This window comes from Idiotropiscis lumnitzeri, chromosome 3 (assembly GCF_059441095.1).
Source record: "Idiotropiscis lumnitzeri isolate Australia: NSW breed Sydney's pygmy pipehorse chromosome 3, RoL_Ilum_1.0, whole genome shotgun sequence".
In the NCBI taxonomy this organism is placed as follows: Eukaryota; Metazoa; Chordata; class Actinopteri; order Syngnathiformes; family Syngnathidae; genus Idiotropiscis; species Idiotropiscis lumnitzeri.
Window position 1 is genome coordinate 8,277,646 of NC_142393.1, and position 12,556 is coordinate 8,290,201.

General features: G+C 41.0%; 2 protein-coding genes across 6 annotated transcripts in view; one reads left to right on the forward strand and one right to left on the reverse strand.

The window, feature by feature from the left end:
* dlgap4a (discs, large (Drosophila) homolog-associated protein 4a) overlaps nucleotides 1-771 on the reverse strand; it is a 58,625-nt gene extending 57,854 nt beyond the window's left edge. For 3 of the 4 annotated variants that reach the window (XM_088289257.1, XM_088289258.1, XM_088289254.1), the window contains exon 1: nucleotides 385-771. The gene's annotated coding sequence lies outside the window, so the exon portion shown is untranslated. The remainder of the gene's footprint in view (nucleotides 1-384) is intronic. The other variant, XM_088289256.1, reaches the window with a different exon arrangement.
* A 6,282-nt stretch (nucleotides 772-7,053) lies between these two features.
* Nucleotides 7,054-12,481, forward strand: pcbp2 (poly(rC) binding protein 2). 2 transcript variants are annotated; one of them, XM_088289868.1, is made up of 13 exons: nucleotides 7,054-7,224; nucleotides 7,993-8,115; nucleotides 8,701-8,724; nucleotides 8,809-8,841; nucleotides 8,922-9,038; nucleotides 9,121-9,252; nucleotides 9,544-9,672; nucleotides 9,802-9,876; nucleotides 10,364-10,423; nucleotides 10,668-10,740; nucleotides 10,819-10,874; nucleotides 10,961-11,130; nucleotides 11,315-12,481. In XM_088289868.1, exons 2-13 carry the CDS (start codon nucleotides 8,047-8,049, stop codon nucleotides 11,349-11,351), a joined length of 975 nt encoding a protein of 324 aa, XP_088145994.1. In that variant the 5' UTR covers nucleotides 7,054-7,224; nucleotides 7,993-8,046; the 3' UTR covers nucleotides 11,352-12,481. The 2 variants fall into 2 exon arrangements, with proteins under 2 accessions (XP_088145994.1, XP_088145995.1); XM_088289869.1 differs by having other exon boundaries at nucleotides 7,055-7,224; nucleotides 10,364-10,405.
* Nucleotides 12,482-12,556: the final 75 nt, after the last annotated feature.

A 12,556-nucleotide genomic window follows, 5' to 3' on the forward strand; every position in this document is an offset into this window, starting at 1 on the left:
AGACTTGCATAATTGTGCCTTTCCAAAACTTGCTGAGAGGACACATTGACGTGAACGTCTCCCCATGCAGATATTTGCCTCAATCAAGTAGCTGGGCTGTGGCACTGAGGAGCATATCTGTACTCCACAGGCATCCTGAGCTGAACCTCACTCAGCAGGATGATGCAAACAGGCTGTCGGCGTCACACGAACCTACAAGTCACGTCTCTGCATCTTGCACGGTCATACTCGGGGACGATGACCTATTCGAAACGAGAATACGCACTCGGAGGCTGGGCGATGAAACGAAAGCAACCTGGTGATCTCCAATCGAGAATCAGGGATTGTTTTAAGAGACAGAAAGCCGCAACGCCCGGTATGAAAACAGCAAGCGTACCTTCTTACCTTTTATTGCGATGAGCTGCAGATGTTGCTGCTTGTCACACGCCGATAGTTATCCTCCTCTTGCATGTCGGCCAAATCTCCCGCCAAGCGACTCTTTACGTCTCTGCAAGGTAAACAACACGCCCCGATATCACGGTATGAAAAAAAATAAATAAACGCAAGTCACTCTATTGAGCCGCCCTCCGCTGGATGCGGCTCACCGGCGCGCGAGAGGCTGAAGCTCCATGGCGGCGCGGAGAGCTCTGCTGGGAGGCTGCCGCTGATGCTGCAGCAGCCTTTTTTACTCCGACGAGACGTGGGATGAGTGCGGTAGGGGTAGGGGTGGGGGTGGGGGCGTCCGAGAGCCCACGACAAAACACTCAGCCCCCGAAATCAACCCAACGGAGTCGTAATGACGGCCTCACGGTGGATGAATCACCACGCGTGCGTGTTTTATCAGCAAGTCAATTAGAGAGAGAGAGAGAGAGAGTGAGTGAGAGAGAGAGAGAGAGAGAGAGAGAGAAAGCTCATCTTGGATGATTCAGCCACAGTGACAAAGTGCCAATATGGACTATTTAGAAGCACTTTAAACATTCAGGAGGAGCAAAAGCTTCGATATTTGAAGGTGTTCCCACTCTGTGTTTAGAAGAGATGCTCAAGTCGCTTTTTGTAAATTTAAGATGAAGTTAATTACCGGTGCAATCATCTTTGAATTTGATTCCAGCGTGGTATTTTTTAAATGGATGGACTCAGTGTAAAGAGATAAGGCAGACATAATTCCAAGGGGAAAAAAAACGTGACATGCTAAGACCACCTGTGGTAATCAGACCTTCTTCTCCCTCTCCCACTCTCTATAATTTGAAATCTTTAACACGAAATAACGACTGATGTTCTCGTTTTCATTGTTTGTAAAACAACATTTTGTACCCTAGTGTACCATCCCAGAAACATTGAAAAATCATATTTTGGTATTTACCAAAGACGCTTGTGGTCTAATAAACTTGTTAAAACGCTAAAGTTAATTTAAAGATATATTTCTAAATATGTATATAATATATTTATTTATTTTTAACTTGACCTCACCTTTAAATGCCATTCACTGCCATGTACTGTCTCGTTGGCTGTCAAAGCACATGCGGCGGTTTATAGGAACTGCTGCTCACCACAGTCAAACAAACAGAAAAGTAGTGATCCATAATTAATGTGGGTTTTTTTTTGGAACCGGTATACCGTGTTGGATGTCTGCACCGTACTAATTATTAATGACATGCATGTCCTTATAGAGGCATAATTGTGCTCATGCAGTAGGTTCCATCTGTCACAAAAATGGCATGGAGGAGGTTGTGGATCCAAACGCAGGGAAGCAGGAAAATAGGAAAATAAAAATGCAAACAAAGTACTTGGATCAACAGAAATACTACAGCATAAACAACCAGAATCAAAGTAACACAACAAACGACTTGACTTGAGCAAGATAACGTGGCATGGAACAGAGGACACAGGACAACTGACTTTGACAATGAACCCACAAGGACTGAAAAGGAACAGGGAACTACAGACAAATTAACGAAACAATGGGGAACACCCTGGACGAGACACAAAGGGTTGGAGGGAGCTGATTGGCTAAGACAAGGGATCGGGATGACAAGCACAGGTGGACACAATAAAGTAATCAGACACACAAAGAAATCTGAAACCAAAAGCAACCAAAACAAGTCATGACACAGTTCAGCTGTCTTTACAACAGCATACATTTATGGAAAAAAAATATATTAATTATCAATCAGTGATGTAAAGTAAAAGAAGACAACTATTGGTAAAATGTGTTCCATTATTCACATTTTCCTTTTGACATCCTAATTAGCGCTTACTTGAGTTCCTCAATGAGAAAAGTTCAGTCAGGAAGCACCACATCAAAATAATCCACCTATCATTAGGTCCCACAAGTTGAACTCCCTTTATAAATCCTTGACCTTGGCACTTTTAATTGAATCCAGGCCAATCATATGTTTCAAAAGCATGAATGTGTGCACCATCAAGCACATAAATGTGACATTTGTTTTAATAACAGAGTAGTGTCCAGGAACAAAGGGTTGCTTGGTTAATTGGATAACACCATGACTAATACTGTAACGCTGTAGCTGATCCAAGAGTGTGTATCCTGAGGGGAAAAAATGTCGGCTAATGGCTTTCATCTTTCAGAAAAAAAAAAAAATCCACATCAGCAAGGCGAAATTATACCTGAGTGTATTTGAAATGCAATGGCTAAAGGATTGATATTATTATACACCTCTCAGTATATGGGCTATCTCTCAGTTTTTGTTAGATGTTTTACATCAGCAGTTAAATTGAGCAAATTTGTTTGTGTGATCAGAATCACCATTTGCTTATCACAGCAGCATGTATGCCACCAATCTGGAAATCTTGTGTTGCACAATCAATGACTTAATCGAATGGAGGATGCGTAGTGTACATTGGAGCTCATATAGGAGTCATTAAGAGATGTATTAGTGAGACCCATTCAGTCTCTCTGTATAAATTCTCTCTATGTCAGTTATATTGGCAACATCATAGATGGCTAACCATTTATATATAAATAAATATATATATATATATAAATATATATATATATATATATATTAGAATTAATGCATAATTTCATTCACAGACTATATTAATAGCAGCTTTTATCCTTAAATACAATTCATCAAAAGTTATATTTCTTTGAGAAAATAAAATACAATCTCTCAACGAAAGGTTAAAGGGGAGGTCCACCCAAAACATTTCTTAGCAAGGATATGTTCTTTACAGCCACACCATAATAGTGCACTTGTTGATTAAGAGTTAAGCAACAAAATCCACCCGTTTTTAGCCATCTTAGGGCGTGGCTATTTTGCTTTTGTCGATTGAAAATGATATCGCAGTTTCTCAGGGCTCAGCTAACGACCAATCATGGCTCACCTTTTTTCTGAAGCTGAGCCATAATTGGTCGTTATCTGAGCGATGAGCAACTGTGATGTCCTTTTCAGTAGATGAAAGTGACAAAATGACTGCCCCTTGAGATGGCTAAAAATGGGAGGATTTTGCTGCTTAACTCACATTCCACTATGCAAAATTAATCTGAATGCCATATTTAGAGTAGTGAAGGCACATTGAAAATATTATTGCAAAGATTTTTGTGGAGGTTGACTTCCCCTTTAAGGTGTTCATACTTTACACTGTCATCAGAAATCTAAAGTGAATTCATTTGGAAGGAAATCAGCCTGTCATCAAAATTGAATTAATCACTATACACGATAAAAACCCGTTGTGAGCTGAGCTCTAATTGAATGTGTTTGCCCAAACACGTACTGTTTGATGAGCATGCTCACTGACGTGTAACTTCTCTTCTCCTAGGATTGGTGTTAAAATCCAGGCGGCTCCTCATGCTTGTGCCCCAAAGATACCGCGCCAATTATTTGTCTCTGTGGAAGAAACCTATTTGTGGAAGTCCTTTTTCCTATTTTTGTGGGTCGTCACCGTGGTGCTGCATTGTTCCTGCTTTCAGACTGGACAGTTGACAGAGAAGACATCACCATCATCACTGTGACCCTCCAGGGCATTCTTTGGCTGTGGGTGAGTGTTGTGACATCACAGTTGCCCCTGCAGAGAGAATTCAGTCCAATTTGGAGGAGTTAACAAATCTGTAAAACATGCCCACGGCTCAAACAAAAACACATCCCACTAAACACTAATGCAGACATTGTCAGCGTGTAGCGTGAAATTTTGTGTTAAATTATGATGCACTCACACATGATTTTGAATTTTGCAAGTTAATCCTCCTTTCATCCTCATTTCAGTTTTTCAAGCAACATTCACTTCATGTTCTCTAATGACGTGACTAATTGGAAACATTTTTGGCTTTGAGTGGGTCATCCAGTTTCTCACTGGCATTTCTTTAATAGATTAAAAAACATGAAGCAATAACAAATTATGATTGGTCTCAGTTATAAATGTGGATAATAAGTGTCTTCTGTGACATAATATGCAAGTGGATCATTTTCCCATCTGTTTTTTTTTTCCACACAACAATAATTCTCTGAACACACCATTCGTAATACTCAGAGAGGGTGGGTTGCCAGGGGCCACTGACAAGAGGGTGTTAGGTGGGCGAGTGGCGTTTTATTGTACATTTTATGAGTCCTAATCAATGACCACTCAGTAGTGGAAGAAAGAGGGACAGGAGAGCCTGGTAAGAGTGCTACGGAGCATTTTAGATAAAAGCACCCAAGGAGAAAAACAGGAAACTCAAGGAGGTTGCAATGGGTGGGAGTAGAACAGAGTAAGGGCACGTGTAATACAGCAAAAATTGTGATATAAGTACGCAGACGATTATGTAAGAGAGCAGCCACACGCTATGAAGACTACCCATAAAAGGCAAAGCAAGCCAAGCGACCATTGGGAAAACTCAATTGCCTCCATTATTCTTGCGCAAGCTTTGCTGTAATTAACCTTATTTGCTGACAGTACCAGTTAATTAAAACCTGCCGTTACTTTTTTGAGAAGTGAGAAAAGGTGCATTTCTGCAGTTGAGTCGAATCTGACTGTATTTGAAATCACTGCCAGCATTTTGCGGGATCAATCATGCAGTGCTGCAGATGATTTAGCGAGATAATCTCTAGCATCTACTGTCTTGACTTTGCAAGAGGGAAAAAAATCTAACATTTGAGTTTGATTTCTTCCAAATTGGAGGCATATTATTGAAATGTTTGCTTCACTGTGAAGTGTATGAAGCACATCACATTCAGTAGACAATTTGATTTGTTAAAGAGTAACTATTTGGGGGTTGTTTTTATTTTATAGACAAAGGCGAGCAATTCTGGCCATTGACTGATTGCATTGTGGGTGCTCTGATGTGCACCAGATTAATGAACATGTGCTGAGCGCACTCAGGCAGAATGTATGGCAAGCAGACCATGAAAACATGGTTACAGGGCGATACTGTTCCATTTTGGCAATCCCTTTTTTTCAAAGTTTATAAATAGCCTGATAAAGAGTATGTGGCTCTACAGATTTCACTTTTGATCCCTGTGTTTCTATTTTCTTTTGATTCAAAGTAAACATCAGCTGCCAATCAACTTCCTGTATTAACAATAGAGTGCCAAACAAGAGGTACATGACCAAAACATTGGCCTTTACAAAGCAAAGTAACCTATCATGAATCCTGAAGTCATCAACCATGAAATGAATAGTCGAGCAGATTGTATTATTTGGAGGCCAAAGGTTGACTATCGAGAGACCGATTCTTTCTGTATCAGCAAATCCTCTTTTGAAATTATGACAAATAGCATTAATAACTAAGGCCTGATTGAACATTTTGCCTAATTTATATTTAAAATACACCAGTCCCCCTGACAGTGAGTACAGAGAAAGTCAATTGTACAGCAACAGGGCTTGAACAGTTGACTAAATTCATGTCCAGTTGGCTATTGTTCAATATATATACTGTACATAATTATTTCTTTGATCACATATGCAGGCATGCAAGGAGAGCTTCATTGTGAAAGACGTGCACAAAGAGTGACACATTACTTGCGCTGGGGTGATGGGAATGACGCCTTGCTCAAGTGCACCTCAACAGTAGACAGCAAGCCGATGTACAATGGTAGAGAAATGTCCTTAACAAGTTGCCTGTTTGACATTTTTGTCTGCATCAGGACTCCAACACATGTCTTTCAAAACCAAATATCAAGTCCTTACAGGCTAACCAACCTCAAGGAAACATTACTGATGCCTTGCCATGCACTAATTAAAAAAAAATCACATTGTATTGACTAAGTACAACAAAGATTTGAGTTACTAAATGTTGCATTACATGGCCGTGTTTAATTCAATTTGATAAATTAACCGTTTGAGATGATATGATCATGCAATTGTCTTTTGGTCATATGTAGGCCAAGAAAGGTCAATGAACATTGCTATCTTGAATGTTGTAATTAAGGGGGTGACGGTAGGAGGGCTGCGATGATGACTTCCATCTTTCTTGGTGTAATTCTGCCATCTCGTGGATTTTATACCTTACTCCAGCAAGAACTAAATTGAACTGGACAAATCAAAATCTGGTATTTAACTGACATTACGGGATCCATATTGCTTCCCCTGCTTAGCACCATGACCATAAAATCTTCAAATTCATCGTCACGCGTAACTTATTGTGTTTATGCTTATCTAGTTTTGATTCAGAAATTGGGAAACTAGTTTATACATGGGCACTGGTTTAAAAAAAAGCACCTATAAACTCACTTTTATTATAGTAGTCACGCATGCGCAGTGCTAAAAAAATACAGGTTTAATATCATCGCGGTTACGGTTAAAGTGCTGTTCTGAATGGGACTTTAAATGCAATTTTTTATATAACCTTTATTAGTGACAAACAGAGATTTCTTAAGAAATAAACAAAATACTATGAATGAAAACTCGTGAATAACCCCTAAATATGGATATGGAGTAACTTTGTTAACTGGCAGGTTTATATAAGATTTTTACAATTAAATACTTTTTTTAAATTATTATTATCATTTCAACTATTCTTTAAACCCGTATTTTGAGTGTGGGATGCGTCAATCGTGTGAAAAAGCGAACCTGTCGTGTGCAGAAATACGTATTTCTGTCAGAGAAAAGGAGCGCACGCAAGGGGCGTGGCCGTAAAGAGGTCATAGTTGAATCTGGTCTGGCTTTTGTGCTAAGCAGAGTGGAGTCCTATCGAAGCGCGGCGTCTCTTCCCTCTTCCCCGGATCCTTTTCAAAGTCCCTCCCGAACCTCTCCCCCTTCTTCCCTTGTCACCCTACCTACCCCCTGGACACACATTTACAGACGGTTCGGGTAAGGGATCCAAACACGGCACTATATGCTTCTCGGCGCTGTTTTCCTTTAGCTTTGCTAGTAGACTGAAGGACAGCGAGAACTCGGTGCTCCTCTGTGCGTTCGAAGGCCGCGGGTTGCGACTATTTCCTGGAGGAGGCGACGTTTAAGCTAGCAAGCGGGATGGAAAATTACCGATTATGCAAAGTAGCTGATTGAGCGTGCTGCCTTGTTGCTGTAGCTTTTGGTCTTCTAATATATGTTGTTGACAAAAAGCCCAGAAGTCTTGCCTGAAATGAGGCATGATGTCAATTACGATACGGTGTGGTGTCAAACTTGACCATTGGGCTTGCGTGACAGACAGATCGTGATGTAGATTTACCTTGGAGGTGTTAGCTTCCCTCTCGGAGCCCCCCTGCTGCACGTTAAGAAGCACTTGGCACGAAGGCACTCAAATCTCAAGTGATACAAGCAAGTGTTTACCGGATAGTACTCGTAGCATATGTCGCCTCTGCTCGTCGGTACCATGAAATAGTCGGCGCCCTACGTACACAGTGGGTCATTGTACTGCCGTGAATGTGTGGACTCGCGCCAGTCTAATGTGCATTACAGGCGTTAAATGTCTTTCTTTCGGGGATGCAAGGAGCTGCTGAAATGCGTTGTCACGACGAGGGCAGTTTTAGCTCGTACATCTGCACAGAGGGTATCATCGTGGAGAAACTCAACTTCTGGCATGGCTTCACTTTGCTGTAGTTCTTTCTGACGTTGCTCCTTTCCACGCTGTTGCAGGCATTTGGCCTGTGACCAAAGATTCACTCCTGTCTGTCACATCCAGCTGCATCAATGGACTCAAGTCTAGTCGAAGGGGGACTTAATGTCACCTTAACTATCAGGTTACTCATGCACGGAAAGGTGAGTGTGGTTTGCACGCAATGCTTCGTAAGAGATCGTTAACGCAAAATGCCAATGAACGTCCATTTTCATTCATTCTGTTTGACAGTGTGTGTAAACGGTAATCATGCAAATATCAATGGCGTTTGATTCCCTGAAAAAAAAGATTAGTAAGAATCAAAATAATGACTTATACTAAACAGGACCATCTTGAGCGTTTTGAGCCTTTCATGTAATCACACTGACATAAGTGTGTATTGTAAGATGTCACTATTAAGTTTTCGACTTGTTTCCTGGTCTATTTTGCTATAACAATGCCGCGTGGCATCAATTATTATTGCCACAAATCAGATAGCACTTCTGCCCATGTCAGGGTTAATTTACTTAATTCAAAAAGACATTTACGGCGGCAGTAGCTGGCAAATGATGCTGGCTTGAACTTTTTTTCTGTGAATCTCATACCATTGCTATTTGCACCATTAATGTTGATACACAGTGTCAAATAGAATGAAGGAAAATTATCGTTCAGTGAGGTGTTCCCTTTAATGGAATTGTATTGTCCCTTTTGTGCACTTGTAATTTACTTTGTGCATGTTTATTTTGTAGGAGGTTGGAAGTATCATTGGCAAGGTATGTAATTTTTACCTTTAGATGGATGTGGTCTACATTTAATGCTCCAGTTTGTTTTGTAAATGTTATTTGTCTGCACGACAGAAAGGCGAGTCGGTGAAGAAAATGAGAGAGGAGGTAAGAGGCGGGGAAAACAATGAAAACGCATCATATGATTCTGCTTCATAATTTGCCACGCGGCACGTTTGTGCGTGCAGAGTGGAGCTCGCATCAACATCTCTGAGGGGAACTGTCCAGAGAGGATCATAACCCTGGCAGGACCCACCACCTCCATTTTCAAAGCGTTCTCCATGATCATCGAAAAATTGGAGGAGGTTTGGATGCACAATTGATAATGAAGCAAGATTCCGCCAGTGAACTTGAAGATGAACGACCACATGTGGCTTTCTCCCTCAGGACATCAGTACCTCAATGACAAACAGTACAGCCACCAGCAAACCACCAGTCACCATGCGCCTCGTTGTGCCTGCCAGCCAGTGCGGTTCACTCATCGGCAAAGGGGGTTGCAAGATCAAAGAAATTAGAGAGGTCCGTCGTCACAATTTGATTGCGAAACTCATCCTCACGTTTGGAAAATGGATAAAATGTTTCTTATGAGCCAAGTTGGCTTTAGTAGACACCCGCTTCTCTGTGCAGTGTGCAAAAGCATCCTCCCGGACACTGAATGAGTTATTGAGGAGAAAAATGCATGATTAACGGTTTTCCTGTAAAGAATATTTAAGTGACTCTTGGTCAATTCAAACTCTCTTATGTAATTGTCCTCAATACGTTTCCGGCTGTGTCAAGTTGTTTTTGATGTTGGTGTTTTTGTGTTCACAGTCAGCAGGAGCTCAGGTACAAGTAGCAGGGGACATGTTGCCCAACTCAACAGAACGTGCCATCACTGTTGCAGGGACTCCACAGTCCATCATCGAGTGTGTCAAGCAGATCTGCGTTGTCATGCTTGAGGTACCCTTGAATGAATGGAAAAAAACAAAACAAAACAATAATAAAAAAAAGAGATGGACTGTGACTTACTTTTCTTTTTGGGCCTAATTATCTTGTGAGTTTACTGTTCTACTATGTCCGTTTCCCCAGTCACCTCCAAAGGGAGTAACCATCCCATACCGACCCAAACCCTCAGGCTCTCCTGTCATCTTTGCAGGTGGTCAGGTAGGAATTTTGTTTGTTCGGTCCTCTCCATTAGTGGTTCTCTCACTAGAGTGCCCAAATGCATACCCACACAGGTGAACAGCACAGCAATAAAGCAAACAGACTAAACCTAGAACTCCTCCCGCTCAAAGATTTGGACCAATCAAAAGCTTTAAAGTTATTGCTTGGTATTGCGTAAGTCTGGGCTCATAACAGCGGTCATTACTTTTTGACTGGACAACCTAATTGCTAGGTTGCTAACTTTGACTGCGCCGTTGTGAACTAACTCCTCTCACTTTACGCACAAGACAATGAGCCGTTAAAATGCCAACTAAGTGGGAAAGTAACTTTTTCTGTAGTCCTGTCTGGGGGAAAGTAGCCAATGTAGCACTTTGTAGTGTGCATGACTCTGTCTTGTGAGCCCCTCAAGGACAGAGGACTGATGGATATTGAAGTACACTGCGTGTGACACTGTCACAACCTTCTAAGTGCTCTTCTCTCCTTGCAGGCATACGCTGTCCAAGGACAGCACGCCATTCCTCAGCCTGATGTAAGTGAAGGGCCCTCTGTAAGTGATCCAATATATTTGCATGTTTGGTCCTGAGAGGCTTCATCATAGTTTTCCAATCACCTCCATGTCACACTCCCACGTCCCATTTAATGTCTACGAGGAATATAAGTTTGTGTCACGATCTAGTAAGGATAAAAATAATCCATTCCATACGTTTCACTCATTGTCACTGGAGCTGTAATAATTAAGATGATATGAGTTGTATGTTTGCTGTCTGTGTGTTCCTCTGTTGGCTTGACAGCTCACCAAACTTCACCAGCTGGCCATGCAGCAGAGCCCCTTCCCCATTGCGCACAGCAACCAGGGCTTCCAAGGTAGGTGGGCGGCCACCGCTTTCGATTCGTCATAATGGATTCTGCTCGGTGACGGGGGCTTTCTTTGCAATTCTGCAGCTGGGATGGACGCCTCGGCACAAACTGGCTCGCATGAGCTCACCATTCCAAACGACGTAAAGCACATCTGTTTTCAGTAACTTAATCCTTTTCGAGGTTTCACTCTGTGCTCACGTTCCTCATACTCCCCCCCCGCCCCCAGCTCATCGGCTGCATCATTGGCCGTCAGGGCGCTAAGATCAATGAGATCCGTCAGATGTCAGGCGCTCAGATCAAAATTGCCAATCCTGTGGAGGGTTCTACCGACAGACAGGTCACCATCACTGGCTCCCATGCTAGCATCAACCTTGCTGAGTACCTGATCAACGCTCGGTAAGATAGATTCTTACATTTGTCTGCGGTAACGTGGATCGTTGCAAAGGCGCTATTTGTGTTCCTTGCTAGTAACGGAACTCCGTTCAGGTTTCAATTCAAATTCAAACTGATGAATTCTCATGCTTTAAATAGTTTAAATTAGTAAGTTTGACGCATCCTGCTTTTGTTGTGCTGCACGCAGGCTGTCCTCTGAAGCCACTGGACTCGCAGCCAACTGACATGGCAGATCCTCATCAGCATCTAATGTTGCCCCCGCCCCGACTTTTTACCAAGAGGTCCCTTATTGAACTTCATGCAAAAATAACATGAACTCACGGTCTCCTCTGCTTTGGGTTCTATACGCCTCGGTTGTAACTACGGCATCGTCACGATCACGGTATTCTATTTATTTATAAAGTTTGAAATTCCCATGACAATACTTTCGCAAGACTTCTGTTTTTCGTTTTTTTTTTTTTGTTGTTTTTATTTTTGCTGTATATCTTTATGGTCTCGATAAAGGTTAAAATGTTTTAGAAAAATCTGAAAATGCATTAATCTTTTTTTATGTCAGATTTTTCTTAGAAAATGTAAAAATGAAGAAAAAAAACCCTTTCAACATTATAGATGGACTGTTCTTTCCCTTCCCTTTTGAAAATATTTATTTTTATTTAAGACAGCTCCTTATAAGAAGAGAATCTATTGATGATATTTGGAGCTGTGCTTCTTGAGCAATGCATTGTGGGTTTGACGGGTTTTTAATAGGTCCGGGCCTCCGTTGAAGTTAAAAGCCAGGTGGGGGTGAGAAATAGAAAAAATTGCCATTGTATGAATTTTAAAATGTTTGGTCTCACCTCTGAGTAATTGTTATTCCTGTGTCTCATCCGTTTTATTTCTTGATCAGAAGTTTTGACTATTGTTTTGTATTGCAATCTGATGTGGGCGGGTGGGTCTTTGTTGCCAGGAATGGGCCTGAATAAGAGAAAAATATTTTTCTTTTTTCCGAAATTACTAAAGACCATACTAATGACGATAAAGTTTGAAATGTTTGTTTTAAATAGAGAAATATTTTTTTTAACTGCTGGGCTGGGGAATGCTGCAAGACTACAAAATGTCATGTTGGTCTTTTAAAAGTATATTATGCTAAAGTAATAAATTATGATAAACTATAATGAAATTAATAATAGAATAACACTAGTTTCCTGTTAATTACATTTTTTTTTTTTTTTTGCCTGGGTCAGATTTTTTTTTTTATTCTTTGCAGGATGAAAAAACTCACGTTTTGTGCACGATTTCAAACTATTGTAGATCTGGGTGCAATTAAATTGTTGAAGACAAAAATACAGAAATAAAAACATGTGAGATGCTTAAACACATTTTGTTTGATCTTTGTTATTCATAAAACCGCTGCCATTTATCCAAGTTTGGGTTAGAAACTTAAGATTTT

Bases quoted from the DNA above. Each gene is read 5' to 3' on its own strand.
- pcbp2 (XM_088289868.1), top strand. From the start codon at position 8,047: ATGGACTCAAGTCTAGTCGAAGGGGGACTTAATGTCACCTTAACTATC. The intron at 10,875-10,960 runs GTAAAGCACATC...CCCCGCCCCCAG, and splicing joins AGCTCACCATTCCAAACGAC to CTCATCGGCTGCATCATTGG. The intron at 11,131-11,314 runs GTAAGATAGATT...TGCTGCACGCAG, and splicing joins GAGTACCTGATCAACGCTCG to GCTGTCCTCTGAAGCCACTG.